The sequence below is a fragment of the Trichoplusia ni genome, chromosome 3 (assembly GCF_003590095.1).
Source record: "Trichoplusia ni isolate ovarian cell line Hi5 chromosome 3, tn1, whole genome shotgun sequence".
NCBI lineage: Eukaryota > Metazoa > Arthropoda > Insecta > Lepidoptera > Noctuidae > Trichoplusia > Trichoplusia ni.
In genome coordinates this window covers 5,911,568-5,936,824 of record NC_039480.1, presented here as the reverse complement: position 1 = coordinate 5,936,824, position 25,257 = coordinate 5,911,568, and the positions used below count along the sequence as shown (strand labels likewise).

The window sequence follows — 25,257 nt, the reverse complement described above, 5'->3', positions numbered from 1 at the left end:
TTGGGCATTTTCATCGAATGTTTAAAGGACAAAATGTATTTTTAATTAAAATTAAATTTATCAAATATGACTTAATAAATAAATGTTTTTTGGACCATTCAAAATCTTATTCTATGTCCTTTGAAACAAAATGTTCAAACCGGTGCACACAATACAAGAAAAACACCCTGCAACAACAAGCAACGTAAACTGTCAAACATGATTGATTCAAACTTAACAAAGTCTTAAAACATGGAAATTTCTTAATTTTCTTTCTAAACTAAATTTAGTATTGTCAATATATCATAGATGTTAATTATAAGCTTAATTGTGTTTTCAATGTAGATGTATGTTTAAAACAAATATAATGATTGTTGATAATGTATTGTTTTATTTATCCACCCTTTTTATAATCTTTAGAAACATTTAAAAAGTTTTTCCACATTCGACGAAGTTACGGTAAATTGATGGGTCCCGGCTGTTATTCATACATCTTTGACAGTCGTTACAGGTAGTCAGAAGCTAGACAGTCTGACAACCAGTCTAACCGACGGGTATCATGTTGCCCAGGTAACTGGGTTGAGGAGGTCAGATAGGCAGTCGCTCTCTTTTACTTATCTACTCCTTGTTGGTACTTATCTGAATCCGGTTATACTGGAAGCCGAAACTAAAATAGCTGGGAAAAGGCTAGGCGGAAATAGAAACAGAAATTCATTAAAAATATTTAATAAATAAAATTTTAAAACAAACATTTTCCCGTACATAATAAGTGAAATCCAATATTTACAATATGAGATCTAATCTATTTAAAAAAAAAAAACAATTTTGTAATGAAAAAATGAGACATTTTTTATAAAAAGTTAAAATCACAATTATCAAATTTATTCCATGTTTTGTTCAAAAACCATTACATAATTTCTCCTGCAATTATTGAAAATGTTGTTCACAAATGTATTATCGAAAAACTTGAAGTATAACCGACATCTTTTAAATTAATATAAAATAGGCGTGAAAGAGAGAGTTGAAAAGCTCGTGGCTAAGCTATAACTACACAATAGTCCATCTATAGTAAGGCCAACGAGACGAGATAAAAAACGTAAACAAGCAGACCGTTACTGAGTTACATTGCGATAGCGAGGGTTTATTATCCCTGTCCTTATCACTCATACGCGCATATATGGCGTGAGTTGCTCGATGACAGCTGTCGTTATGTGTTTCGTGGTACAAGAAAGCAGTCAGTACGGCAGTTGTCAACGTTTGGAAAGCCATGTTGTGAACAAGTTCATTCCTTCATTTTTGTCAAAATTCGAACTTCATAATAGTTTATTCTAATAAAAATGTTATGAACCCCCGAAAATTTGTTTACATTCTTTATCTCGTCTCGTTGGCCTTACTATAAGGCAGAGGACAGGATGTCGTGTCACAACTTGGTAGAGGACTATGCCCAACAGTGGACCTCAATGACTTTATTAATTAAACGCTGACCGCTTTAATTTCATTTGTGAACAACAAGACAACAAGGTAATAAGGTAAACATTCTGGTGTGTCTTTTTGTCTAAAAAAATTGAAAATAAAACGCGACTTAAAATCAAATTAAAAATAACAACAAAGATAACCAAAACCCATCCTACTAATATCATAAATTAAGTTTGCATGTATGGATTCAGGCGGGCGGGCATGTGGGCAACAACTAGTCAAATATACAATTGAAATAAATCAATCGTTTATTTATTTAACACTACCCGTCACCCACCCGTTACAAACCAAAAATGATCCCACGGGAACATAAAACATATCCTATGTGTTAATCCTGGTTACAAACTATCCGTGTACCAAGTTTCATCTAAATCCGTTCAGTAGTTTCTGCGTGAAAGAGGAACATATATTCATACAACGCAAAAACACTTAGGAAGCGGTGAAGGGTGGGAGAAACTGGGTGCTGTCCAATGTAATCTGACCTTCAAAAAGTGCTACTTCATAGCCTAGTTTGAATAAATGACTTCTGATTTTGATACATATAAACTTTCGTATTTAAAACATTAGTAAGATAAGTTCGTGTGAAAGACACACCAAGATTGTTCAACTTATTTCACAGAAGTTTAAAGCAGAATTAAACTTTACAGCAAGGTCTTTTCAGGTGCTCTTCTTCATGATCCTGCTGGCAACATCTTTTTTCTTCTACCCTCCTGCCCTTGCCAGCTAGAGGTCTGTCCTTCTCATCCCAGACAACGACACCGTCGCACGCGCATATGCGCTTCGGATTTTGGAAAATGCCGGCCGAACGAGCGATTATACCGCATGCGATGCTGTGAGAAAAAAGAAAATATTACTTGCTATTGTCCGCGACTTCGTCCGCAATGTATAAAGATATGAGGCATGATTTTTTTTGTTAAATGTCAGGCTATTTCTCCAATAATAGGTCTGTGTAAACAGTTTCATTATGATCGCTTGAGTTGCTTTGCGTGAAAGTATTACCATACATACATTCACATTTATATTATTAATAGGGATATAAAATTGTATGATAAATAAATATTGTGTTTTGGAAAAGCGCAATTATCTTTTGAAGAGCGATTATGTTCGCGAATCTCTTAATAAAATATTGGCCACCTGTGCACTGCGAAATTTAATTCTTATGTCGCGGATGATCTTAACAAATATTCAAGTCACAAAATAAGACTCTAAACAAGTATTCTTGTCCCAATTAAAATACTTTTCCCTCTCGGGAAATGAACCCGCGACACGTCGCACACACTGAAATTTATTTAATCGTATCTTAGTTATGTATCTACAATGGTGAAATTAATTATGTCACAATTGTAGCGCCAATCTATGTGTAGTTTCCAAAAGTGCTAGAAAAGAGTATATTCAAAACTCACGGTTCCCCACTATCACCATCCTCTTTGGAAGTCGGTGACCCTCCTCTGCCGAAGTCATCTCTTCGCTCGGTGACGGCCACCGATCTGCCCACGATATCCCATACCTGGGAAACATATAAGTAATATGTATTAATACCAGCCTATACACTTCCCATACAGGGAAAGTTTGAGCTAACCTGGTGATCAATAATCACCACGTTAGCTCACTGCGGGCCATTTCTGCTTCAGAAGCTAGAAAGTCTGACATCCAGTCTTACTAAGGGGTACCACTCAAGTAAATGGGTTGAGGAGTTCAGATAGACAGTCGCTCCTTGTAAAACACTGGTACTTAGCTGAATCCGGTTAAAGTGGAAGCCGACCCCAACGTAATTAATATGAGATGTTAAAGAGGCTAAAAGCTAGGTACAATATTATAGACCCTGTTAGGGCACAGCAAAAGAAGGCATTACAAATTACATATTTCAATAACAGGTAAAATATTATTTTTACACTATAAATTAGTAGGTTATAAGCAATTTTTTTATATATTTAATTTAGAAAAACCTTTGTAACTGGTCACGATGGAGAACGTACGGAGAGGCCTATGTCCAGCAGTGGACAGCTATAGGCTGAGATGATCATGATGAACCTTTATAACTAACCTTCAAGACATCGTCGACAATCCTGAAGGTAGCTCTGCCTGCTTCATCAGCGACTATGTTCCCGAGGTCTCCAGCGTGGCGGGAGTGCGGAGGGTCGGAGGGGGCGCCGTGTGACGTGTTGTGAGGGTTGTAGTGAGAGCCGATGGAGCCACAACCCTGGACGAGGGAGGTTGTGATGAGTCATATAAAAAAGTATTTTAAAATTGACTAAAAACGAGTCCTTATTGCGGAAACAAAATCGAATAATACAGAAAAGGCGGCTGATATGAACCGCTCAAGACTGCACGGATAACCGACTCACCACGAAGAAACCCATTGAGCGCCACGTGTCGCGATTTCGATCCGCGCCTAGAACAAGCGATTTGTGTGATCCACGAATGCTTGTCCTGAGTCTGGTTGTCCTTGTGCATGTGATTTGAATGTTTAACACAAATTATTCAATTCCTTACTATGGGAGATATTTAAAAAAATCACAAAAGAATCCCATTTGACGACCTCCGTGGTCGAGTGGCGTACGCACCGATTTCAAGGTGTCGCTAGCTCTGAGGTCCCGGGTTCGATCCCCGGTCGGGTCGATGTAAAAATTCACATTTGTACATTGTCTCGGGTCTGGGTGTTTGTGGTACCTTCGTTGTATCTGAATTCCATAACACAAGTGCTTTAGCAACTTACTTTAGGTTCAGAACAATGTATGTGATGTTGTCCGCATTTATTTATAATTTATTATAATTTATTTATTATTTAATTTTAGCCTGGCGTCTATGTAGGGTCTTTTTATCTAGCCCACTGTGTCCCACTGCTGGGCAAAGGCCTTCCCCAAATCCTTCCACGGCTATCACAGCTATCACCAGCCATAACAACCGACTATCACAGCTTTAACACAACTATAACCAGCCTTTTTTATTGGTAAGGCTCATGGACACATTGACTTTAAAAGAGACTGCGACCCCTGAGTTTGTTTCGACATTTCTTCTCAAGGTAGTCAGCTAGGAAATGTCGGCTCCAGCGTTCTCAAAAAAGACATGTAAAAGTGATATAATATCTTATTTGCAGAATAAATAATTTCATTTCATTTCATTTCACCCACTCCCTCGGGGGAGGAAATGGGTAGTGTCAGTCTCTTACTGACTAAACCTGAACCGCCGTGCTACGTCATCCGCGGTTTTGTGTCGGTGTATGGCAATGCGATGCAATCGTTCATACAACTATAACCAGCCTGCCTAGCCCCAGGGTCTTACCTCACTCAAATCTCCAGTATCATGAACATGTAGCCCATGCAAGCCGGAAGGTAGACCATCAATACTGCCGTCTGCCACCAGCGGGCCCTCTGTCGACTGTTGGAACCTGATGACTCCGAGCACGCGGCTGTTGCAGCATGCCTGACTCGAAATCATGGCTACAGCTGATTGGGTTTCTATAGAAAGGAAGGGGGTTAATTTATCAAGTTTTGACATATTTGATATTATACCTATTTTCCCACGTTTTTATACTCACTTTCTTGTTTGTTTGTCATTCCCGTTGGGTTTTCGTAACTCAATTTTGAGGCACTTCCCGATAAGCTAGAAGGCTGAAATTTTCAAGGTAGCTTCTAACCCCATTTAAAAGTATAAAAACGGCTGGACCGATTTTGATAAAATTTGAATTGAACCAATAAAAACGTGGATATTTAGATTCTTTAAAACTATTAATTACCATTATATCATTGTTAATACACTTCAACATAACCAATGCCAAGGAGTTGAGGCTGCTCCTGCCAGCTCCAGCTTACGTAGTATCTATGAACCTATGTATGGGCTATCATCATCATCCACAGCCTTTATCCTCCCACTGCTGGGCATAGGCCTCCCCTTTCTCGTGCCAATTTCTATGGACGTGTGCTAGCCTCATCCAGACTCCACCCGAGTATTATCTGTATGGGCTATACAGACAATATATAAATAGAGTAACCGTCTATACTTTCTACTGGACAGGTTTCTAATACTATTGTGTCCTTTGGACAGCCAGTGAAGTGGTTAAAAATCTTACCTCCAAAACCTTGCAACACCGCTCTCTTGCCTGACGTGTTCATAACCATCTCCAGTACTCGTGAGCTTGGTAACGAAGTGTCCACCATGATGGCACCATCCTTGAATACAGCTTCCTTAACTCCATCATGAGATTTCAACTCATTTAAGGTTTTATCCAACACTTGCGCATCCACCTTTGGCCCAAAGTCCACCAATACTTCTAGCTGTCGGGATATTTGTTATATTAACTTCAAGGAGTTGAATTTTAATTTATTTTTATTGTTCAATTTTCACTGAATTTATTTGCATTTTCATTAAATACTCAATGACGGTGGCTGAGTACACCATGACCTTTGCCTCTTGTATACATTATTAAAAAGCCGATAAACGCAGTAATTTATTTACCTTGATTTAATACTTTATTCATAGTAAATTAAGTATATTTAGAGGTTAAAAATCACTGCAGATAACAACCAAGGTTAAATTTATAGTTTAAGTTGCGTAGTCATGCATACAAAGCTAAATATTCCAAGATATAAGGTAAGAAAATTGAAATCTCAAATACAAAATTAATTCATTACGTAAATTAGCAAGAACAATTAAAATCCTTACCTTTGAGGTCAACATTTTCAATTTTCACAACACGGACGACTACAGAAATGTTAGTTTTCTAGAAAATTCAAATAAAACTCAATATTTTTTTGTATTTTTCTCTAATGAAAACAAAACGACCGACGACGTGATACGAAATGTGACAGTAAGTGTCAAAACACTTGTTCCGGTCGTTTCAAGAGTTTTATGTTTAATTTTTAGCATAGCGATGATACATCTCTTTCTGTTTTGAGATTTTCCGAATTTATCTCTTTCGCACGTTCATGCTTGCAATAGTGCTTATCCCCATGGAACACTGTATTCAACTTTTCTAGAAATCTTCAATCCAATATCTGTATTGACTGAACGGAATCTGATAAGATTTAGTTCTTGCCGTGAGTGGGCACATTCCCAGCCAGCAGAGGTGCGGATGTATTTTTAATGCAGTTTTAATTTTTTTTTCGTTTTTTTGTACTTTGCAAATCATTTAGTATTTTTAATATTAATAATAAGCTTACATTTTTTCATTTCAGATTCATCGTCAGAATAAATAGAATCAGCAAAACTTGTTCATGTAAATAAAACCCAAAATAATACAAAATTCATTTAATGAAATACTCCAATTACTTATAAGTATAAATAATATGCTAAATCTAATTAAAATACAGGAATATGTACTTTCTATCATACAATCACATTTTTATTACATTTACTCTGTATCAACACTTCTTGGTACCTCTCGGAGGGCAGAGCTAAGCAGAATGGTCTTAGTGTAATAGTCATAGCTAATTAAGATGGCGTTACAGTAGCAAGTCGAAAAATAAATAAAACAAGCGCCACAAATTACTAAGAGTAGGATGATAAATACCCCTTTGTTGCTGCTTATTTCCGTTGTTATACAATCACTTTCTTGTTTGTTTGTCGTTCCGGATGGATTTTTGTAATTAAATTTTGAGGCACTTCCCGATAAGCTAGCAGGCTGAAATTTTCAGGGTAGCTTCAAACCCGATGACAATGCAATTTACAACTAAGAAAATGCTGGACCAATTTCGATAAAATTTTAATGGAGTGGCACTTAGAAACGTGGGTATTTTTTAAATCTATTGATTTTTTTATAACACCACTTTTTAAAGTAGAAATGCAAAATTCTTCCGATTTATTTTCACCCTCTACCGGGTTTATGCGAAGGGGTAACCAGCACAAAAAAGGCTCAGTAAAGAACATGGGTGTGTTTTAGTCACTAAAAGTCTGAAACACCCTTACGCTCAACCCAAAGCGGAAGTCATTTGATGTACCTCCAAAACAAGTTACATCGTAATTGGTCCAGCCGTTTAGCCGTGAAGAGGTTACAAACATACACATATACAAACACAATTAAATACTTTTGCATTTACAATCGGACCCCGTGGGGATAAAATATTTACATAAATATATACCTTGAAAATGCCTGCCAAGTAAATATTCACTGACGCTCGGAGTTGTAAGAGTTATAGACAATCATTGAAATTATAATAATGTCTTGTATACCAAGAAGTATTAATACATTGACCTTAAAAATATTTACAATTTAAATAATAAATTAATACGATAATAGTTATTGCAAATTATTGCTTTTTATACAAATGTGTATAGTTTTAGAATAGGGTATTTCATATTTGACTAAAACAATCTAAGTAGGTCAATCAGACAGGTTTCACAATAATATTCAATACGTATTTATTATTTTATTACTTCATTTAAAAGTACAAAAGTACTTCAGATTATGAAATGTGTTGTAGCGGGAGCTAGTAACGTCGAAACGAGATTTTATTTCACTTATTTCATTTTTTGTTTACGAGCTAAAAGAGATAATACGTATCTAATATGTTTTTGGAAATCTGTCTGACGGACTTAATACTTCTTTAGTTGAACACCCTATTCTTAAATACTGTTAGAATTGCACTGAAATTCATATTAATACCAATGCTAAGGTAAATAAACTTATTATAATAATAACAATAAATTGTCTTTCTGAGCGAGGGCAATACCTTTCAATAGAATTTTATGTTCTCTTTTATTAATAAAACTTAACTTTAAGAGAGGATTAGACAAGAGCACATTGTGAAGAGGTTTTTGTGTGTCTATCAATCATTGCACATTAAAATTTCATTTCACGTAAATAAATACACCAAGTACTTGTAACAACTGTTACAATGACTAAGTTCCATTACTGCCACCAGGCAGTACCACCTGCAGACACTGCCCTAGCCCTCGCTCTCCGCGGCCTGGCTCCACTGGCAGTCCACCTCGCTGTCCACCTGCACAGCCCCCCCTCCCAGGCCCTGGCCGCTCATCATGCCCACCAGCTCCGCGTACTTTGCCCGCTGCTGCTCCGTCATCACCGCTGGGTTGTGGTTCTTCAGGTGATAGTTCAGATGACTGCTCTGCTTGAATCTCTTGTCACATATCCCACATTGGAAGGGCGCCACGTTGGTGTGTGTCCGCATGTGCTGTTTGAGGTGAACTGACTGGCAGAATGTCTTGTTGCATACGACGCAGCGGTATGGTTTGACCTTCGTGTGAATGCGGAGGTGCTGGTCGAGGCCTGACTTCTGAGTGAAGGCTTTCGGGCAGAAGGTGCAGGGGAAGGGTCTGTCCCCCGTGTGCATTCGCATGTGTTGCAGGACTCCGCCCTGTGGGACAAAATAAAGTTCTCATGACAATGTTTCTGTAATATTAATAAGTAAGATAAGAAGACAGTATACTGACGTGCTGGGTGAACCGCTTGTGACACACGCTGCACTCGAAGGGCTTCAGCTTGACGTGCGCGATGGCGGTGTGTTCAGACAGGTCCTTGTTGGTCATGTAGCCGAGCCCGCAGACCTCACAGGCGTAGGGCGCGGGCGCGTCGCCCCCGGAGCAGGCGAGCGGCTTCTCGCAGACCTGGCAGCGGAGCCCCTTGCGGCGCCGCGTGTGCTCGTCGCGGTAGTGCAGCGAGTACTCGCAGCACGAGAAGAAGATCTGGTGGCATGTGCCGTCCGCCACTAGCGTGGACGGCTGGAGGCACTCGAATGGACCGCTGTGGACCGTATACAAGTCTTAGGGATCAGAAGTTCCTACCAGGGTAAAGGGAGGGTCCGAAAGAGCTAACGAGGCCATGAAGGGCAAAGGAAGGAACATGGGTAGCATTTACTCAGTGGGTCTGACACTCTCTTCCATTCAACCCAAAGCCGGAGGAATTATTTAATAACTTCCCATGTGAAAGTCAGTAAAAGTCTAACAAAGGAAGTCTCAAATATCTACAAACGAAATCGGGAAAAATACTTTTTTTTCTTTTTTTGCCGCCCTGACTAGAGTGTCTAGGCGACAGACAGGGGGGTGAGTTTATACGTCAAAGAGTAAACAAACATCCATCCATGCAACTATCGCATTGATAATATTAGTAAGATTATTCACTCACGTTATAGGCTCTGACTCTTTCTCCTTCTTTGGCAACTGTTTCTCTTGTTTCTCCTCTCTCTCCTTCCGCAACACTCTGTCCACTCGTCTCCTCTTCACGTCCGACCCGTCTTCAGCCTTTATGATGATGTAACTGACATCTTTCGAAGCTAATGCCATGACGCTCGTTGGTTCCATCTCGGAGAGCATTTTCTCGGTTTTAATCCTTATTATATTGTCTTCTGTACTCTTTTCCTGCTGAACAGGATATAAAATTACATGATTATGCAAGGCAGTTTTTTTTCCTCATTTCATAACTCTCGCATAACGGAATTTGATTCTTGTTGTGAGGATTCTCACAGACATACATCTATACTATACTATACTAATATATAAAGCTGAAGAGTTTGTTTGTTTGTTTGTTTGAACACGCTAATCTCAGAAACTACGGGTTCAAATTGAAAAAATCTTTTTGTTTTTAATAGACCATTCAACGAGGAAGGTTTTAGGCTATATAACATCACGCTACAACTAATAGGAGCGAAGATACAATGGAAAATGTGTCAAAAACGGGGAAAAATTCCTAACTTTTATCTTCTAACCACGCGGACGAAATCGCGGGCAACAGCTAGTATGGAATATAATGGTCTAGAACTCCACTAGCAAAGTGGATCATCACACCAAACATGATCACGACTCGTCCACGATCAGGTAAAGTGGCCCTCTCTCGTATCAGAGGCCAAGACACAATGTGGCTTGCTGAGCCAACAGAGTAAGTAGGTAATAGGAAAAGCATTTATGTGATCTACAAATAGGGATGATGACAATTTTTTTTTTGCATTGTCCCTCTTGTAGTTTTTTGTATAATAATGGATACGTATTTTTTAATTTGTCCCAAAAACATAAATTGACCAAATTACAGTAAATGAAACTTACGCGTGACGTCACAATTGAGTATAAATTTTACTCTATCGTTACGTCACAAGCCCCCTCTCCTAAACTTTAAAGCAGTTAATCTTTGTCAATTCTAGTTTTTCAGAAAAAATACGTGTCTCATACTTTTAAATTATCTGAATGAGGGACTAATGAGATTTTTTCTTTTTATACCCAGTCATCATCCCTATTCTTATTCTAAATCTGGGTGTCATGTGCATGTGACTTGAACGTTTATAAATCACCCTGCAGGCTGCAAGACAAGTATCAAATTCCTTAGAGTTGCAAAAATAAACTTGTACTTACATGTTTGACATTAATCTGTGTCCACACAGACGGATCACCGCTGGCATAGGCATCTATATGCTCCATCCTGGCGTGGTTCCTGAGAGCCACCTCACTGGCAAACCCCTTCCAACATAGACGGCAATGGACGGAGTCCTCATCGTCTTGATTAATTTCTTTCTGTGACAGATTTAAAAAAAGTTAGACTACACTTAATGTGTTTCAAGTGTAGCGAAAGACAAATCAGAGGTTTCCACTCCTAAGATGTTACTCTGAATGAATACATCCTTACTAATATTATAAAAAGTAACTCTGTCTGTCTGTCTGTTTCCGCTGTGTACGCTTTCACGTCTAAACCACTGAACTAATTTTAATGAAATTTGGTACAGAGATAGAGTTGACCTTGAGAAAGAACATAATATAGTTTTTATTCCGGACTTTTGAAGAGTTCTCTTGGAAAAGCGATATAACCGACCTCGACGCGGTCGAAGCCGCGGGCGAAAAGCTAGTGTGTATATAAAGTATTTTATCTACAGTATGTACTTATAATTACTATTAAATAATCTATCTTTCAATGAGATACAAAATATATAAGTATTTTAGTTTATTACTTTTTAGAGGAAATTTAATTTCCATAATTAGTATAATCTTAGATAATATAATATTAATATTCATATCTAAAGAGTACCATTTAAGATCAGTACAAACATAAACATAATTTTTGAAGGATGAATCTCCAAGGAGAAGCCACTATGATTGAAAATCAAATCAGTAGCTACTTGAGATAGGTTACACACCAACTGTCTCAGAAGTTAATGTCTCTAGAATATTCAATAAACATTAAATATACCTTTGGTTTGGCTTTTAGACGGGCGCTCGGCACTACGTTTACATATCTTTCGGGCTGTTCAGCCATTTTTAGGTCGAATATACAGCTCAATAATCAATTTTATCAAGTAGGTGATCTGAAACAGACAATAAATAGAGAATATTAAAACATTCCGGTTTTATCAATGAAATTACGGGTTAAATTACGTAATGGGCTAGAAAATACATATAAGAACACATTTTATGCAATTGGGCTGAAAAGAAACACATTGTAATGTTAATATTAATGCATTTTTATTGCAATTGGACTACACATTTTATCAAATTAAATATACCGCAGCTTACGACATTTACCTTTAAACATTTACAAAGTGGTTAAAACTTAGAATAACTACACTTGTACATAAACTATTTGCGCATAAAATAGCAAATTTACAAAATAAATTCAAATTATAATGAAAAAGCGGGAACGTAAAATTGTCAAAAATAACTTTTTATAAAAAGAAAACCTTAGACTATGGCGTCGTAAACACGGGTAAAAAGGTACAAAATATAATTGATTTCGTCAAAGAGTCGATAGAATGACCATTAAATAATTCCTTGAGGCGTATTATACCACCAAACACTACAAATACTAAAGAAATCACAAGAGATAATACAATATTCACCTTTGAAAACACAATTTTTCTGCAGTCTGAGTATAGATAGGCGTTTGTTTTTTTTTAATTAAAAAAAAAGAAGCCGAAAAAAGAAAAATTAAAAAAGTATGGTGATTTGGTAGATGTCAAATAAAATGACACTTACTGAAAAAGATAAGTTGAAAATATCGATGGATCTCAGTCTGAAATCACGAAATATGCACGATTTCAATAATATTTTAGCAAAGCGTAAGTATACACGCGATAAACGGCGCCATTTCATGACATGCAAGCTTACGGACTTGGCTGCTCAAAGGTTATTTTTTAATATGGTAACACTTTCTTATAAGGAATTTTTAACTTGAACAAATTACGTGCATAATTATTTAAGCACAATTATTCTAAAACATATCTTATTAATTCAGTATTTTCATGCAATTAATTAACAATACTAACACATGACCTTCATCTACCACACCTATTAAAACTGCGAACCTTGTGTAATCAATAATTAAGTTGCTAAGAAAAAACTCAAAGCACAGTTTTTTGAAATAAAACTCATAAAGAAATGGCCAAGGCCTCAACTATTAAAGAAGCAATTAAAAGATGGGAGGACAAATCTGGTCTCCAATCTGCTACAGCTACGGAAGTCAGCTTAATGTTTCAATGGCCACCCATCGAAAAAATGGATAATACATTAGCTACTCTTACAAACTGCGAGTAAGATTATGTAATCATTCATGTAATATGCAAATAGAACCTTCTTTAATAATAGTTTTGTATTTAAGCTTCTTTACAAAGCATTAAAGTTTCTTTAGCTAGTCAATGTCCTCCCTTTTGCCTTCCAAAGACTGTCTTTTATAACGAATTCTGTCCATTTCTGCTCTAACACGGTCGCCTACGACGTGATGCCTTTTTCCTAGGCATCTAACTTAGTGGCCCTCATTTATCTTCTAAAGATAATTCAGAAACATTTTGTGGAATAACTTTCGCATATCATATTAATTTGATGTTTTCAGGAAATTGAGTTTGTCGACAAATATGATAGAAAAGGTAACTGGATTGAATACGTTTAAAAAACTTCGGGTCTTATCATTGGGTCGGAATTACATTAAGTCCTTTGCGGGCATGGTAAGTAATATAGAACACCTATGCTCGATCTTTTAATAGGTTCATAGGTTAAGGTCCGGACACGCGTCTGAAAAGGCAACGAAATTTAATATGATGGGATGAGAGTGACCTAAAATACTATATACCGTAAAACGGGGTGAATAGAGGGTTTTTTGGGGTGGATAGAAACAGAGTTTTTATTAAAATTTGGACGTTTAACTAGACAAAACATAAAGATTATACGCAAACTCACAAGTATTTCATAAAGTAAGTGTGTCTAAGCATTTTAATGTAAGAAAATATTCATGTAACCCCCTAAAAAACACTATTCTCTATTCACCCCTTGAAACTCTATTCACCCCGTTTTACCGTACTACATCTTCTTTTTTTCCAGGAATCTCTAGGGGACTGTCTTGAAGAATTGTGGATATCTTACAATTTGATTGAGAAATTAAAAGGGATACACGTCTTGAGAAGTTTGAAGGTTTTATACATGAGTAACAATTTGGTTAAGGAATGGAGTGAGTTTAATAAGTTGCAGGTAGATGTTAATTATGGTATTCTTTTTGGAAAACAAGGCCAATCAAAAGTATTTATTTAGTTTTTGTCAGATAATCATGTTACTATATGCCGAAGTTGTCTATTTAGGTCTTACGAATTTAGAACGCAGCTATAGTTTGACGCCTGTGTGCGTGATAATTATGGCGCCAAACAGAAATGATAGAAAATGGCGCGAATTACGAAATTGAAATGTTTGTCACAAACACTTCAATTTATATAATTTCCACAAACAGTTTGTGGAAATTATATTGATTTTTCCGATTAAAATGGAAGGGAACTTTATTTATTGTTAATATCGATTGTTAACATGACGTCATTAACAAAAACCTATCAAAGACTTTACATTTAAGGTCATCTTAGGGAAGTTCTTAAAAAAAAATACTTGTTTTTCTTTTCAACAACCTTTATTGAACAAAAAGGATCTTAATTCATACCTTTACTTTCTCTGAAACCGTTCATCTCAGGAGCTACCGCACCTCGAAGACCTGCTTTTCGTTGGCAATCCGCTTTACGACGGCTGTGAGTTGGATGCTTGGCGTTCAGAAGCGGCTAGACGACTTCCTAACCTCAAAAAGTTGGATGGAGAAACTGTGTTACGCGAAGATGAACCGCCTTTGACTGTCGCTGATATGCAAGTAAGTAGAAATAAAGACCAAAACACTAATTTTTCTATATTTTTAATTTTCCTTCCATGTTATTAAGATTTATAACTTTATATTAATTGCAATAATTTATTTCTAAAAAAGGTTTATTATTAAAGTTAATGTCTTAATGAAAGTCCCACTGGGCACGTGCCTCTTCCCTTTGTAGGGGTTCTATGTATATTCTACCCATATGTGTATGTTAAGACATACACATACATAGTAAGCTATGGACAAAAAGAGGCTTAGTAAGGTACAATCCCTACTAATATTATAAATGCGAAAGTAACTCTGTCTGAATTGATTTTAATGATATTTGGTACAGAGGTAGAGTTGACCTTGAGAAAGAACATAGGATAGTATTTATTCCGGATTTTTTAAGAGTTCTCTTGGAAATGCGATATAACCGACCTCGACGCGGGCGAAGTCGCGGGCGGAAAGCTAGTTTTATTATAATTATGTAAATTTTCGGGTCGGCCATTTTTTCATTAGTGAATCCGTCTCGCGCGTTTGACCGATTATTATATTTTGTACATTTAGCTAATACCTTATCTCTTTATTACAGCCCGATGGTGGTGACGGTGTGGAAACTTTAGTCAGCGCGGAGACCAACGATTGAAAAGCCTATAAACATATCAAAAATCTTGTCTATCCAAGAAAAAACAATCACGAAAAAAGGATGCACAGATCAAAATTAAAACTATTTCGCTCTATTGAAATTCTCTCACAGATAATCTTAATAAATCTATTTATTCTCTATACCTATGTATAATTTACAAAGATTACAGTAAAAAATATCCTTGGTCCCTTATTTTGCGAATATTGTTCCACTATTTCGTGTTGCCTATCAAAAATAATTATATCGTTACTAATAAAAAATGTTCACACAAAGTTTTTATTTTAAGAAGGTGGTTTTGATGTGGTGGTGATTTTTTGATTTGGTGGTTTCCAGGTCATGTTTTATAAGTTATAGTACTGACTTTAGTTGCGCGGTTCCAAAATGTCATTCTTATGGAAAAGAACCGGCAAAAAAATCCTTGTACTATGCCTACTTAATACATCCCACTGCTGGGCACAGGCCTCTTCCCGTATAAGGTTTACACACAATAAAACTCCAAAAATCATAGAAAAAAATAATAATTTTATTTACATAGTAATTGTGCATATATTCTAATATTCATTATACACTATTATTGTACATCTTCATAGAAGGCAATACCAAATTAACCTAAACCAGGATTCGAACCCGCGAAGTCACTTTTACTAATTACTGACAATAATGTTATTGTTATATACCAACAACTAAATCATAATACATTTTAATGAATGTTTTTGAGCAATATATTGCTAACATAAATAATTTGAACATCGCTTAGACCAGGCAAGAAATATCGAACGAATTGAGATACATGGCTGGCAATGATATATCATTTTTGGGGTCCCGTACATACATGGTAAAAAACGGAACCCTATTAAGGCTCCGCTGCCTGTCTACCCGTCTGAGACTAGTCCGTATCCCATAGATAGTAAGACTATTGACAATTTCTCGAATTTGAAATACATTATTAACAAATAATAAAGAAAAAAATCTGATTTTGGCAACAAGTACGGTTATAAATTTTCTTTATCAGTATTCACGCGTTGTCCTTTCCTATAAACTTAATTACAAACATACGTTCTTCATAAGTGTAATAAATAATAATAATAGTTGCTTTTCCGCTCAATTTCTAACACACAATATCATCTTCATCTAACATTGTGATGTAAACTTTTACAATAACATACAGATATCTATAGTAAGGCCAACGAGACGAGATAAAGAATGTAAACAAATTTTCAGGGGTTCATAACATTTTTATTTGAATAAACTATTATGAAGTTCGAATTTTGGCAAAAATGAAGGAATGAACTTGTTCACAACATGGCGGACCCAATGTTGACAACTGCCGTACTGACTGCTTTCTTGTACCACGAAACACATAACGACAGCTGGCATCGACCAACTCACGCCATATATGCGCGTACGAGTGATAAGGACAGGGATGACAATCCCTCGCTATCGCAATGTAACTCAGTAACGGTCCGCTTGTTTACGTTTTTTGTCTCGTCTCGTTGGCCTCACTATAGAAAGTTCAACTCATCTGTGCTCGTGGCGCTATGTGTGCGTGCGATTGACAGCGACAGTTTATTATGGAAGCTTTAATGTGTGTGACAGTGACACACAAATGAAAGCTGTGTTAGTACACAACATCACTGTATATGATAAAAGTAACCCACACATGTTTTCGCAAGCAAAGATGAGTCGAATAGTGTACCTATTTGACAAAAAAATCTGTTTAAATCCGCCAGACAGATTACCAAAGAATTTTGGATAAGTATTTTATTTTACTGCCTCGTAAACAAAAAAATAAGGGAATACAGTGATTTAAAATCTCGTGTGACGTCACTTACCAGTATATTTACTAGCAAGTGATGTTTTTAGCCCCAACTACCATACTTTTTAAAGATGTAATAAAATAAAAAACCCGTACTCAATATTTTTTAGATATTTCTCTGACGGACTAAACAGATGTTTATTATTAGATTTAGTCAAATACCTACATTTGATTGTCAATAATACGTGTTTGCTTGTATAAATATAATCAGTCCAATTAATGTTTGTATGTGTTCACATGTAAATTCTTCTTAAATGTTCGGCAGTGGTGATGGCGTTGCATTGGGGACATATTTTCTTAGCTCTTAAAGATTGGAGCCAGCATCCCTGGGAAATAAATAAACAATATGATATAATTTCATATAAAAAAGATTTTTATTCTTGAATAGAAAAGGTTAATAGTGATAAAATAAAATTAAAAGATTAAAAATATCTAAAAACCCACGTTTTTAAATGTCACTCAATAAAATTTTATCAAAATCGGTCCAGTCGTTTTTATAGTAATTTGTAAATTGCATTATCGGGTTTGAAGGTACGCTGAAAATTTCAGCTTATCGACAAGTGCCTCAAAATTGAGTTGCAAAAATCCAACCGGAAGGACAAACACAAGAAAATTGTGTATCAAAACGTGGGAGAACCTGAAATGCCGCTTTTTTAATGATTGTCAAATACGTATTATCCTTCTAACATCTCATTTTAGATTATGAATACTAGTCAGTCAATAGTTTTTAATATTTGGATTGAAACCCTCACCTCGCAATACACATGCCAACATTGTATGGACACGGCTGGCAGGGAGTATGACTCCAAACATATCAGACATTTTACCTGAAACAACATTCAAGTCATTACAAACATGCCTCCACAATCCACTTCGAACGTAATATATATAAGAAAGTTATGTAAGAAAACGTCTATATGGATTATCATACTCGAAACTAAATAATACAAAATGCATTCGACTTATTACGATATTAAATCGATTCTTTTATAATATTCCGGTGTCCTGGGCCCCGATTCTGCTATTCACAATGGCCGATGAATGAATGGCAATTGGATTAAATTTGAAACTATTCGTATATCTAAAGCATTTTGACAAAAAAAATATATTGAAAATTCATTGTATTGACGGTGAGTGTTCCACCCCGAGCTGAATTTCCAATAGGGATGATGACAATTTTTTTTGCAGTGTCGCGTCTTGTAGTTTTTTTTTTTGTAAAATAATGGATACGTATTTTTTAATTTGTCCCGCAAACATAAATTGACCAAATTACACTGAATGAAACTTACGCGCGACGTCACGATTGAGTATAAATTTTACTCTATCGTTACGTCACAAGCCCCCTCTCCTAAACTTTAAAACAGTTAATCTTTGTCAATTCTAGTTTTTCTGAAATAGGAAAAAATAAGTGTCTCCTAATTTTCAATTATCTAACTGAGGGACTAATGAGATTTTTTCTTTTTAAACCCAGTCATCATCCCTATTGTGTTGGAAAAATGCTTAATAGTGTCAATTTAAGCCAATTTCAATTCATTCCATCGGCTATTGTAAATAGCAGAATTGAGGTCCTGGAAAGCAGATCAAAGTAATGTATGTCGCTCCTTTTCTATACGAAGTCCATCTAAAGGTTGTCTGTAGAAGATCGCTCTTAGCGATAAGACCGCCCATTGTGGCACCATGCAACTATTTTTCTTTTTCAATTGGTCAATATTTTTTTTTTATCCTGTAATTATTTGGTGTGCAATAAAGAATATTCTATTCTTTTTTATAAATCAGCTGTAAATCTTAGATATTGGTTGAAAACCAGAGTAACTTCGGACAGGGTCGGCGAAACTGGGTGCTGTCCAATATAACCTGACCTTCAAAAAGTGTTAATTAGTAGCCTAATTTAATTAGAATAGATGACTTTTGATTTTGATTTTAATAACATAACATTCACATTATATTTCACAGACAGTTTATTTGTTGTGATCTCTTTGAATTGAATAAAGTTATTTTTCAACTGGCAATACTCACAACTATTTATTATTATTATAACATAATAATTACCTCTCCGGCTCCATTGTTTCTTCTTTCTAATTCTCTAATTTTTTCTTTTAAGGCATGTATCCGCGTCTGGAATAAAAATATTTTATATTAAAAAATTGATAATCACGGGCTGGCTCCATGCGGCCCAGAACAGAGAATCGTGGAAGAATTTGGGGGAGGCCTTTGACCAGCAGTGGGACAAAGTAGGCTAGAGAGAAAAGAAAATTGATAAGTTTGACGTGTCTTATATAAAATGGGGATAAAAACCATCCTATGTCTTAATCCCGATTATAAACTATCCGTGAAGCAAATTTCGTCTAAATCCGTTCAGTCGTTTCTCGTGAAAGATGAACAAACATCCATACATACAAACTTTCGCGTTTATAATACTAGTAACATTATAATCATAGTAATACTCACAGCGGCACTAGCTTCAACTAAGCCGTTGTATTTAATACCGTTATCTAATTTCTCACTCTTGTCATCGCTGGCTGTGTCTTGTGTGTCTGCTTGACTGTCTGTTTGTGTGTCTGTTGGTGTCACTTCGGCCTGGAATAAGAGAGGAAGGTCATGAAAATAAATTCATTATTGTTTTAAGCTTTTTTAGATTAAATACTTTATCAAAATTACATAAATAAAGTAGTATTTTCAAATTTTGATTTAAAGATGATATAAGAGCTAACGCATCATTGAGAAATAGGGAGCTAGCTTCATCAGTAGCAAGATATTCCTTTATCACTTTCAAAGTTGATGTAGATTAAATAATTTTCAGAAAAACAGCGCTTTTGTGTGTCTTATTGTAAATAAAAACCACATAAACAAACCTTATAGATTGTAGCTTCTTTTTTCATCTGCAATCCGCATTACTTATAATACTTTTCTTTTAATTAATTTACGAACAAGAGCTTTCTCTCTCCTAAAACTACTTATTTGCTGTGCACGACAGGGACCATGTTATGATCTATTTTTAAGTCACATAACAATACATGTGGAATGCAACAAAAGTATTGAGTTTCTTTTTAAACGAATCCCGCATTAAGGAATTTAATCCTTGTGTCTTGGGTTTCACAAACATTCAAGCCACATGCACATAGACCCCAGACTCAGAATAAGCATTCGTGGACCGCACAAACGTTTGTCCTACGCGGGGATTTATTTAGGTATTAAGAAGATATCCTTGTAATAAGTACTCACATCCGGTGCTATCCTGGACGGGGAATACTGGGGAGGTCCGTACAGCTCCGTATCTTCATCACCGTCGACAACCTGCAAGCAAGACAAAACGAGGGTAGAAGCAAGATAGTAAGAATAATGGCGCAGGAATCAACGAGCTGGACCGCGTTCGGGATAGCTGACTAACTGGCATTAACTTGGATTCAATAACAGGTGTCCCAAAAAACGTTTTTTGCCACAAAGTTTAGTTCTAAAGAACAAAATAAAAAGATTGAAAAATAGATGTTTTTAGATTCTCAGGACTACGCAATATGCACACAAAATTTCGTGAAAATCGGTCAAGCTGTTTCATAGGTGTTCAATTTTGTACACCATGATATATTATGAGAATTTTATATATTAGAGACATTAAATCAATCTAGATGTAATAGATTTTTGCTACTTATGTATTATTTAGAATTACTTTTATTTTTTTCATGGAAATAAACAGATCCTTTTTTAATAGCATTGTTTGTTTAAATGCACTAATCCCAGAAAATACTGGATAGATTTGAACAATTGCTTCAGTGTTAAATAGCTCAATCAATGTGTGATTTAACATTTAATTTACGCTATGACTAGTAGGAGCAGAGAAATAATTAAATATGATACTCAAAATTTAATCTTTACATTCACATTAAGTAATTAAAGTCATCATCATCATGGAGGAGCTCGTTATGACAAAGATGGTCACCCATCTACGGACCAACCGCGTTAAGCATAGCTTAACCTGTGATCGAATCACTTTATGCGGTTATAGCTTAGCCAGGAGTTCCTCCTCATTAAGTAATTAAAGTAATTTTACATTATGTTTATATTTAACTAGCTGTTGCCCGCGACTTCGTCCGCGTGGTTAGAAGATATGAGTTATGTATGATTTATACCTGCCCTGCTTTTCCACATTTCCCATTGTATCTTCGCTCCTATTAGTCGCAGCGTGATAGTATATATCCTAAAACCTTCCTCGATGAATGGTCTATTCAATACAAAAAGAATTTTTCAATTTGGACCAGTAGTTCCTGAGATTAGCGCGTTCAAACAAACAAACAAACTCTTCAGCTTTATATATTAGTATAGATTCATATGAAGTATTCTCTGAGACATAAAGCATGACTAGCAGAGTCCCGTACCAGCGCCTGGTCGTGCGAGGCCCGGCGGACACACGTGGCGGCGCGCGCGGCGGCGTCCTGCAGCGCGGAGGCGCGCACTCGCCACTCGCCGCACCACTGGTACTCCGCGCCGAACGTGCCGCCGGACGGCTCGTCGTTCTGGGGCGGGGAGGACGAGATTTACATATATGAATTTGGGTAGTCGTAGAAGGTACAGGGCTTCACATTAACGTATACAGGGTTATTATGAGTACATCATCGTCGTCCTAGCCTAGTCTAACCGGTTACAGCTAAGTACCAGTGCTTTTTACCAAGAAGCGACAACCTATCTGACCTTCTCAACCCAGTTACCTGGGCAACACGATACCCCTTAGTCAGACTGGTTGTCAGACTTTCTACTACGCTTCTGACTATCTGTAACGACTGTCAAAGATGTATGAATTTGTGTGTATTTATATTTAAACTTTCGCGTTGCATAATTATATTAAAAGAATACGGGGATTAACGCGATTTTTTTATTTCACGAACAAACTCGGCTCAGCCTGCTGGTAATCTGGTCGAAACGACGAAGTAATCCAGGTAAAATTCGCGTTAATCTTAGTATTCTTTTATGTTAATATAAATTTCAGTGGTCATAGGATAGTCCTGTATACTCTAATTTTGAAGCTGAGCTTTATTAAATTGGGTATTTGTAACGAAAAAAATCAGTTTAAAAGATATAAAGCATATATATAAGTCTGGTAGTTGGGACTAAAAACATCACTTGCTAGTAAAAAGGGTACTGGTAAGTGACGTCACACGAGATTTTAATCACTGTATCCCCTTCATTTTGTTCACGAGATAAAATAAAAAATACGTGTCCAATATTCTCTACATTTATGACCGACCAAACAGTTTTTTTGTCAAATACCCTCCTTTACTGCCATCTACACACCTCGACATCAATACTGCCATCCTCGGAGCTGGTATCAGGTACGTCTTCATCTATCTCGGCCCCGGTCCGCTTGAGACAGCGTATGGCGTGCCGCTGTAGCCTGGAGACAGGGAGGCTGCTGTTGCAGACGGGACACTCGCCGTGCTGCGGGGGAGGGGTGCCGCGGCGGCGGGCACGGAGCCGGCGGAGGCGGTTGGAGTGGACCCGCTGGGGATAGACATAATAGATAGGTGAAAAGGAGTAAATTAGTAGTCTACCTTGATACTACATTTAGTGCCTGTTCCATAATCACTCATTAGCCTCTGGCAGATCATCATCGGCCTTGCTTTTTGCCAACTATGTTGGGGTCGGCTTCCAGTCTAACCGGTTGCAGCTGAGTACCAGTGTTTTACAAGGAGCGACTGCCTATCTGACCTCCTCAACAGAATACCCCTTGGTTAGACTGGTTGGCAGATAAATTGAAGAATTTTACATTCTTTGTTTAAGAAAACCTATCAAGTTATTTAACAGGAGCTTATGTGGCGGTGGTGGAACAGGCCCTTAATAATATTATGTAATATACTAAGCAAAGCTTGTATTATGAGTACTGGACAACTGCTATGTTTTTTGCTTCGAATAGCATTCTGCTTCGTTTCTAAATACATATATATAATTTACATAAACAATTGTGCTTGTCACAAAATCATTCTTCCTGGGGGGGGAATTGAACCAACCAAAATCTCTGGTAGAGCAGTAAGGGCCACTAACCAGTTGAGCAATAGGACTCAAGATGTTAAGATCATTGCGCTTACACCCCATTTACTCTTTTTTTTTTATTGCTGCACTATTTTTTTTGCTTTTTGGCAATCTGCTGTCTTGCGCAACAAGCAAATTTGTTATTACCTATGTAAAGATGGAATATATCACCAATATGACAAACTACTTCAAAATGCATCATTATAGTGACATAGTGTTATTTATTTAGCTCTTTAACAAACAGAACATTATTTGTTATAAAAAACATCTACATAGCTAAGAAGTCTTTTCTTTTAGTTAATGCTGGATATGTTATAAAAATTAAGTTGTTTTTTTTTTACAAATAACTAAAATGGACAAATTGGAACTCTTAGTCAGTGAACTTTGTTGCTTTGGCAGATGTCAGCCCTGTCAGAGGTTTCAATGTTTTCATAGTATTATAAGTAGGTATTTAATAGGACATATTATCTGTTTTGGAGAACTATCTGTGTATTACATCATGAAGATTCTATCGTTTATGTTACAGATTTAAATGACATCAAAAAGATGTAACTGTGTACTTTCTTTTTGTTAAAGAATATCATAGAGTTGACAATACCCAGCAAATTAAATTAAGACAGGCATTCTTTTTGTCTGCTAAACCTTGCTGTTATTGACAGGGTCCATATTGTTCTCAATTATAACATGTCATCTGTTGTATCAACATGTATGTATACTATTGAAGCAAAACAGTATTGAGAAATAAAGAGTGTTCAACTAAATCAATGATTAAACCTTATTGTTTCATCTTAATTTAAAACAAAAATAAGAATATGAATATGATTGTACAAATCAATTTTAGTGTATTGTTTAAATAACATATAAATATTTTGATTCTATTGAAAGAATAATATCATATATAAAAAAAGAAACAAATATTTCTTCACTTCAAGAAGAAGGCATTGAAGGAAAGATAGGTTTTAAACGTGTGAATACAGTATAGGACTCAAAGTATCTGTTAATTAGAATAATACTTAAAAGGAGACATCAGAAATCGATAAAAAGAACTACGAAAATAAATTTCCTTTTAAAAAATATCGATAAAATCATTTCGCATTGCAAATGGGTCATCAAAGCTATGGAAACAATAATACACAGACTCCAAACACTCAACACATTACTGACCTACAGTTTTAAAACTTTAAACTATAAAAATAATTAAAGAAAACTCGAAACCTACTTGGTAAACATCACTTCCTAGGCAGCCAGTAACATCTACTTCATCCTCTTGAACATCAGCACTCGTACTTGAGCCTGGCACAGCTAAATTGGCACTTGTATTACCACTGATCTTCCTTTTAGAACCACAACCGGATAATTTCTGCAGTCTTTCTACTTCAGAAGCCAAATGAGAGTCTAATTCACCTTGACGAATCGTACAACTACAAACTGGACAATTCGGCAATTCAGTCACTTTCTTCCTATTTCTAACACAATTTAATATCTTACTCTCATCGTACTGATTAAAACTGTATTCCGAACTATTATTCAAAGAATTAGAACCTCCTTCCATGTTATTATACATCAAAATTGGTAACATTTCAACCGATTTAAAATTTTGTTGACGAACTATACCGATTATTAATCTGTAAACATCACAAGTATTACACAATTAAATTGTGCTTTGATAGTCCTAAAATGTTAATGGAAGTTCGGTAAAGCTATTCTAAGTTATCTTACAGACATATTCGCGGTAGTTTACGTAATAAAACAAATAATTTGAAGCAAAACAACAAATAATAATAATATCGTTTACACCACTTTTTTTAAATTGCTTTGATTGGTATTTGAGTGACAGTTCTTTATCGCTTTAGTTGGGAAATTGATACTATTCCATTTACATGGAATAGTATCAATTTAAGTACTTGGGTCACTGGGTCGTAGATAGTCTGAGTGATGATATGGATCTGGAGAGGGAACGTAGGCACTGTCGGTTCGATGCAATATGCTGGCTCGTAGGTTTGCACGTTGTTCAAAACCAATTAAAAACACGCTATTCAAAGCGTACTGTCAATCTTTTTACACGTGCAGCCTATGGGTCAAGTATACGCAGAAGGCCTACAGTGCCTTACGGGTCCAGTATAATAACGGATACAGGATGCTGTTGGGTCTACCTCGCTTCTGCAGCGCTTCGGGGATGTTCGCAGAGGCTCGTATAGACGACTTTTTTGCCATAAGGCGAAAAAGAATTGCATCCCTATTGCGGCGGGTGAGGGATGGCGCTAACAGTTTTCTGGCCGTTGTATCTCAGGACAT

At 36.3% G+C, this 25,257-nt stretch overlaps 4 protein-coding genes and 1 long non-coding RNA gene across 9 annotated transcripts; 2 read left to right on the top strand and 3 right to left on the bottom strand.

Moving 5' to 3' along the window:
• Positions 1–1,984: 1,984 nt before the first annotated feature.
• Positions 1,985–6,225, bottom strand: LOC113509055 (copper chaperone for superoxide dismutase). Its single transcript, XM_026892327.1, has 6 exons — positions 6,118–6,225; positions 5,525–5,729; positions 4,738–4,913; positions 3,500–3,655; positions 2,859–2,962; positions 1,985–2,285 (listed from the first exon to the last, which is right to left on the bottom strand). Exons 1-6 carry the CDS (start codon positions 6,130–6,132, stop codon positions 2,090–2,092), a joined length of 852 nt encoding a protein of 283 aa, XP_026748128.1. The 5' UTR covers positions 6,133–6,225; the 3' UTR covers positions 1,985–2,089.
• Positions 6,226–6,328: 103 nt separating this feature from the next.
• Positions 6,329–8,404, top strand: LOC113509062. The gene is made up of 3 exons (XR_003402063.1): positions 6,329–6,520; positions 6,630–6,670; positions 8,316–8,404. It is a non-coding gene; the product is annotated as an uncharacterized LOC113509062 (long non-coding RNA).
• LOC113509050 (zinc finger protein 184-like) lies at positions 7,145–12,479 on the bottom strand. Of its 5 annotated transcripts, none has more exons than XM_026892320.1 (6): positions 12,364–12,479; positions 11,582–11,696; positions 10,753–10,911; positions 9,536–9,771; positions 8,845–9,154; positions 7,145–8,768 (listed from the first exon to the last, which is right to left on the bottom strand). In XM_026892320.1, exons 2-6 carry the CDS (start codon positions 11,645–11,647, stop codon positions 8,340–8,342), a joined length of 1,200 nt encoding a protein of 399 aa, XP_026748121.1. In that variant the 5' UTR covers positions 11,648–11,696; positions 12,364–12,479; the 3' UTR covers positions 7,145–8,339. The 5 variants fall into 5 exon arrangements, with proteins under 5 accessions (XP_026748121.1, XP_026748122.1, XP_026748123.1 ...); XM_026892321.1 differs by lacking the exon at positions 12,364–12,479 and adding an exon at positions 12,228–12,356; XM_026892322.1 differs by lacking the exon at positions 12,364–12,479 and adding an exon at positions 12,069–12,215.
• An 89-nt stretch (positions 12,480–12,568) lies between these two features.
• On the top strand, positions 12,569–15,268 carry LOC113509056 (dynein light chain 1, axonemal-like). The gene is made up of 5 exons (XM_026892328.1): positions 12,569–12,917; positions 13,217–13,328; positions 13,702–13,848; positions 14,333–14,503; positions 15,075–15,268. Exons 1-5 carry the CDS (start codon positions 12,766–12,768, stop codon positions 15,126–15,128), a joined length of 636 nt encoding a protein of 211 aa, XP_026748129.1. The 5' UTR covers positions 12,569–12,765; the 3' UTR covers positions 15,129–15,268.
• A 1,864-nt stretch (positions 15,269–17,132) lies between these two features.
• On the bottom strand, positions 17,133–24,789 carry LOC113509051 (E3 ubiquitin-protein ligase RNF220-like). The gene is made up of 8 exons (XM_026892324.1): positions 24,182–24,789; positions 22,228–22,434; positions 21,315–21,452; positions 20,167–20,238; positions 19,393–19,521; positions 18,994–19,059; positions 17,697–17,771; positions 17,133–17,270 (listed from the first exon to the last, which is right to left on the bottom strand). The coding sequence occupies exons 1-8, from the start codon at positions 24,539–24,541 to the stop codon at positions 17,178–17,180; spliced, it is 1,140 nt and encodes a 379-aa protein (XP_026748125.1). The 5' UTR covers positions 24,542–24,789; the 3' UTR covers positions 17,133–17,177.
• Between the last annotated feature and the right edge of the window lie 468 nt (positions 24,790–25,257).

Excerpts from the sequence above, each read along its gene's own strand:
- LOC113509051 (XM_026892324.1), bottom strand. The coding sequence starts at position 24,541 with ATGTTACCAATTTTGATGTATAATAACATGGAAGGAGGTTCTAATTCT. Across the intron at positions 20,239-21,314 it reads CCTCGCACGACCAGGCGCTG|GTTGTCGACGGTGATGAAGA; the intron begins GTACGGGACTCT and ends TCTTGCTTGCAG. Across the intron at positions 19,522-20,166 it reads CGTCCAGGATAGCACCGGAT|GCCGAAGTGACACCAACAGA; the intron begins GTGAGTACTTAT and ends CTCTTATTCCAG.
- LOC113509055 (XM_026892327.1), bottom strand. Across the intron at positions 2,963-3,499 it reads TTGTCGACGATGTCTTGAAG|GTATGGGATATCGTGGGCAG; the intron begins GTTAGTTATAAA and ends TATGTTTCCCAG. Across the intron at positions 2,286-2,858 it reads GATGGTGATAGTGGGGAACC|CATCGCATGCGGTATAATCG; the intron begins GTGAGTTTTGAA and ends TTTTTCTCACAG.
- LOC113509056 (XM_026892328.1), top strand. The coding sequence starts at position 12,766 with ATGGCCAAGGCCTCAACTATTAAAGAAGCAATTAAAAGATGGGAGGAC. Across the intron at positions 12,918-13,216 it reads GCTACTCTTACAAACTGCGA|GAAATTGAGTTTGTCGACAA; the intron begins GTAAGATTATGT and ends TGATGTTTTCAG. Across the intron at positions 13,329-13,701 it reads TTAAGTCCTTTGCGGGCATG|GAATCTCTAGGGGACTGTCT; the intron begins GTAAGTAATATA and ends CTTTTTTTCCAG.
- LOC113509050 (XM_026892320.1), bottom strand. The coding sequence starts at position 11,647 with ATGGCTGAACAGCCCGAAAGATATGTAAACGTAGTGCCGAGCGCCCGT. Across the intron at positions 10,912-11,581 it reads GTCTAAAAGCCAAACCAAAG|AAAGAAATTAATCAAGACGA; the intron begins GTATATTTAATG and ends AATCTGTCACAG. Across the intron at positions 8,769-8,844 it reads ACAAGCGGTTCACCCAGCAC|GGCGGAGTCCTGCAACACAT; the intron begins GTCAGTATACTG and ends TTTGTCCCACAG.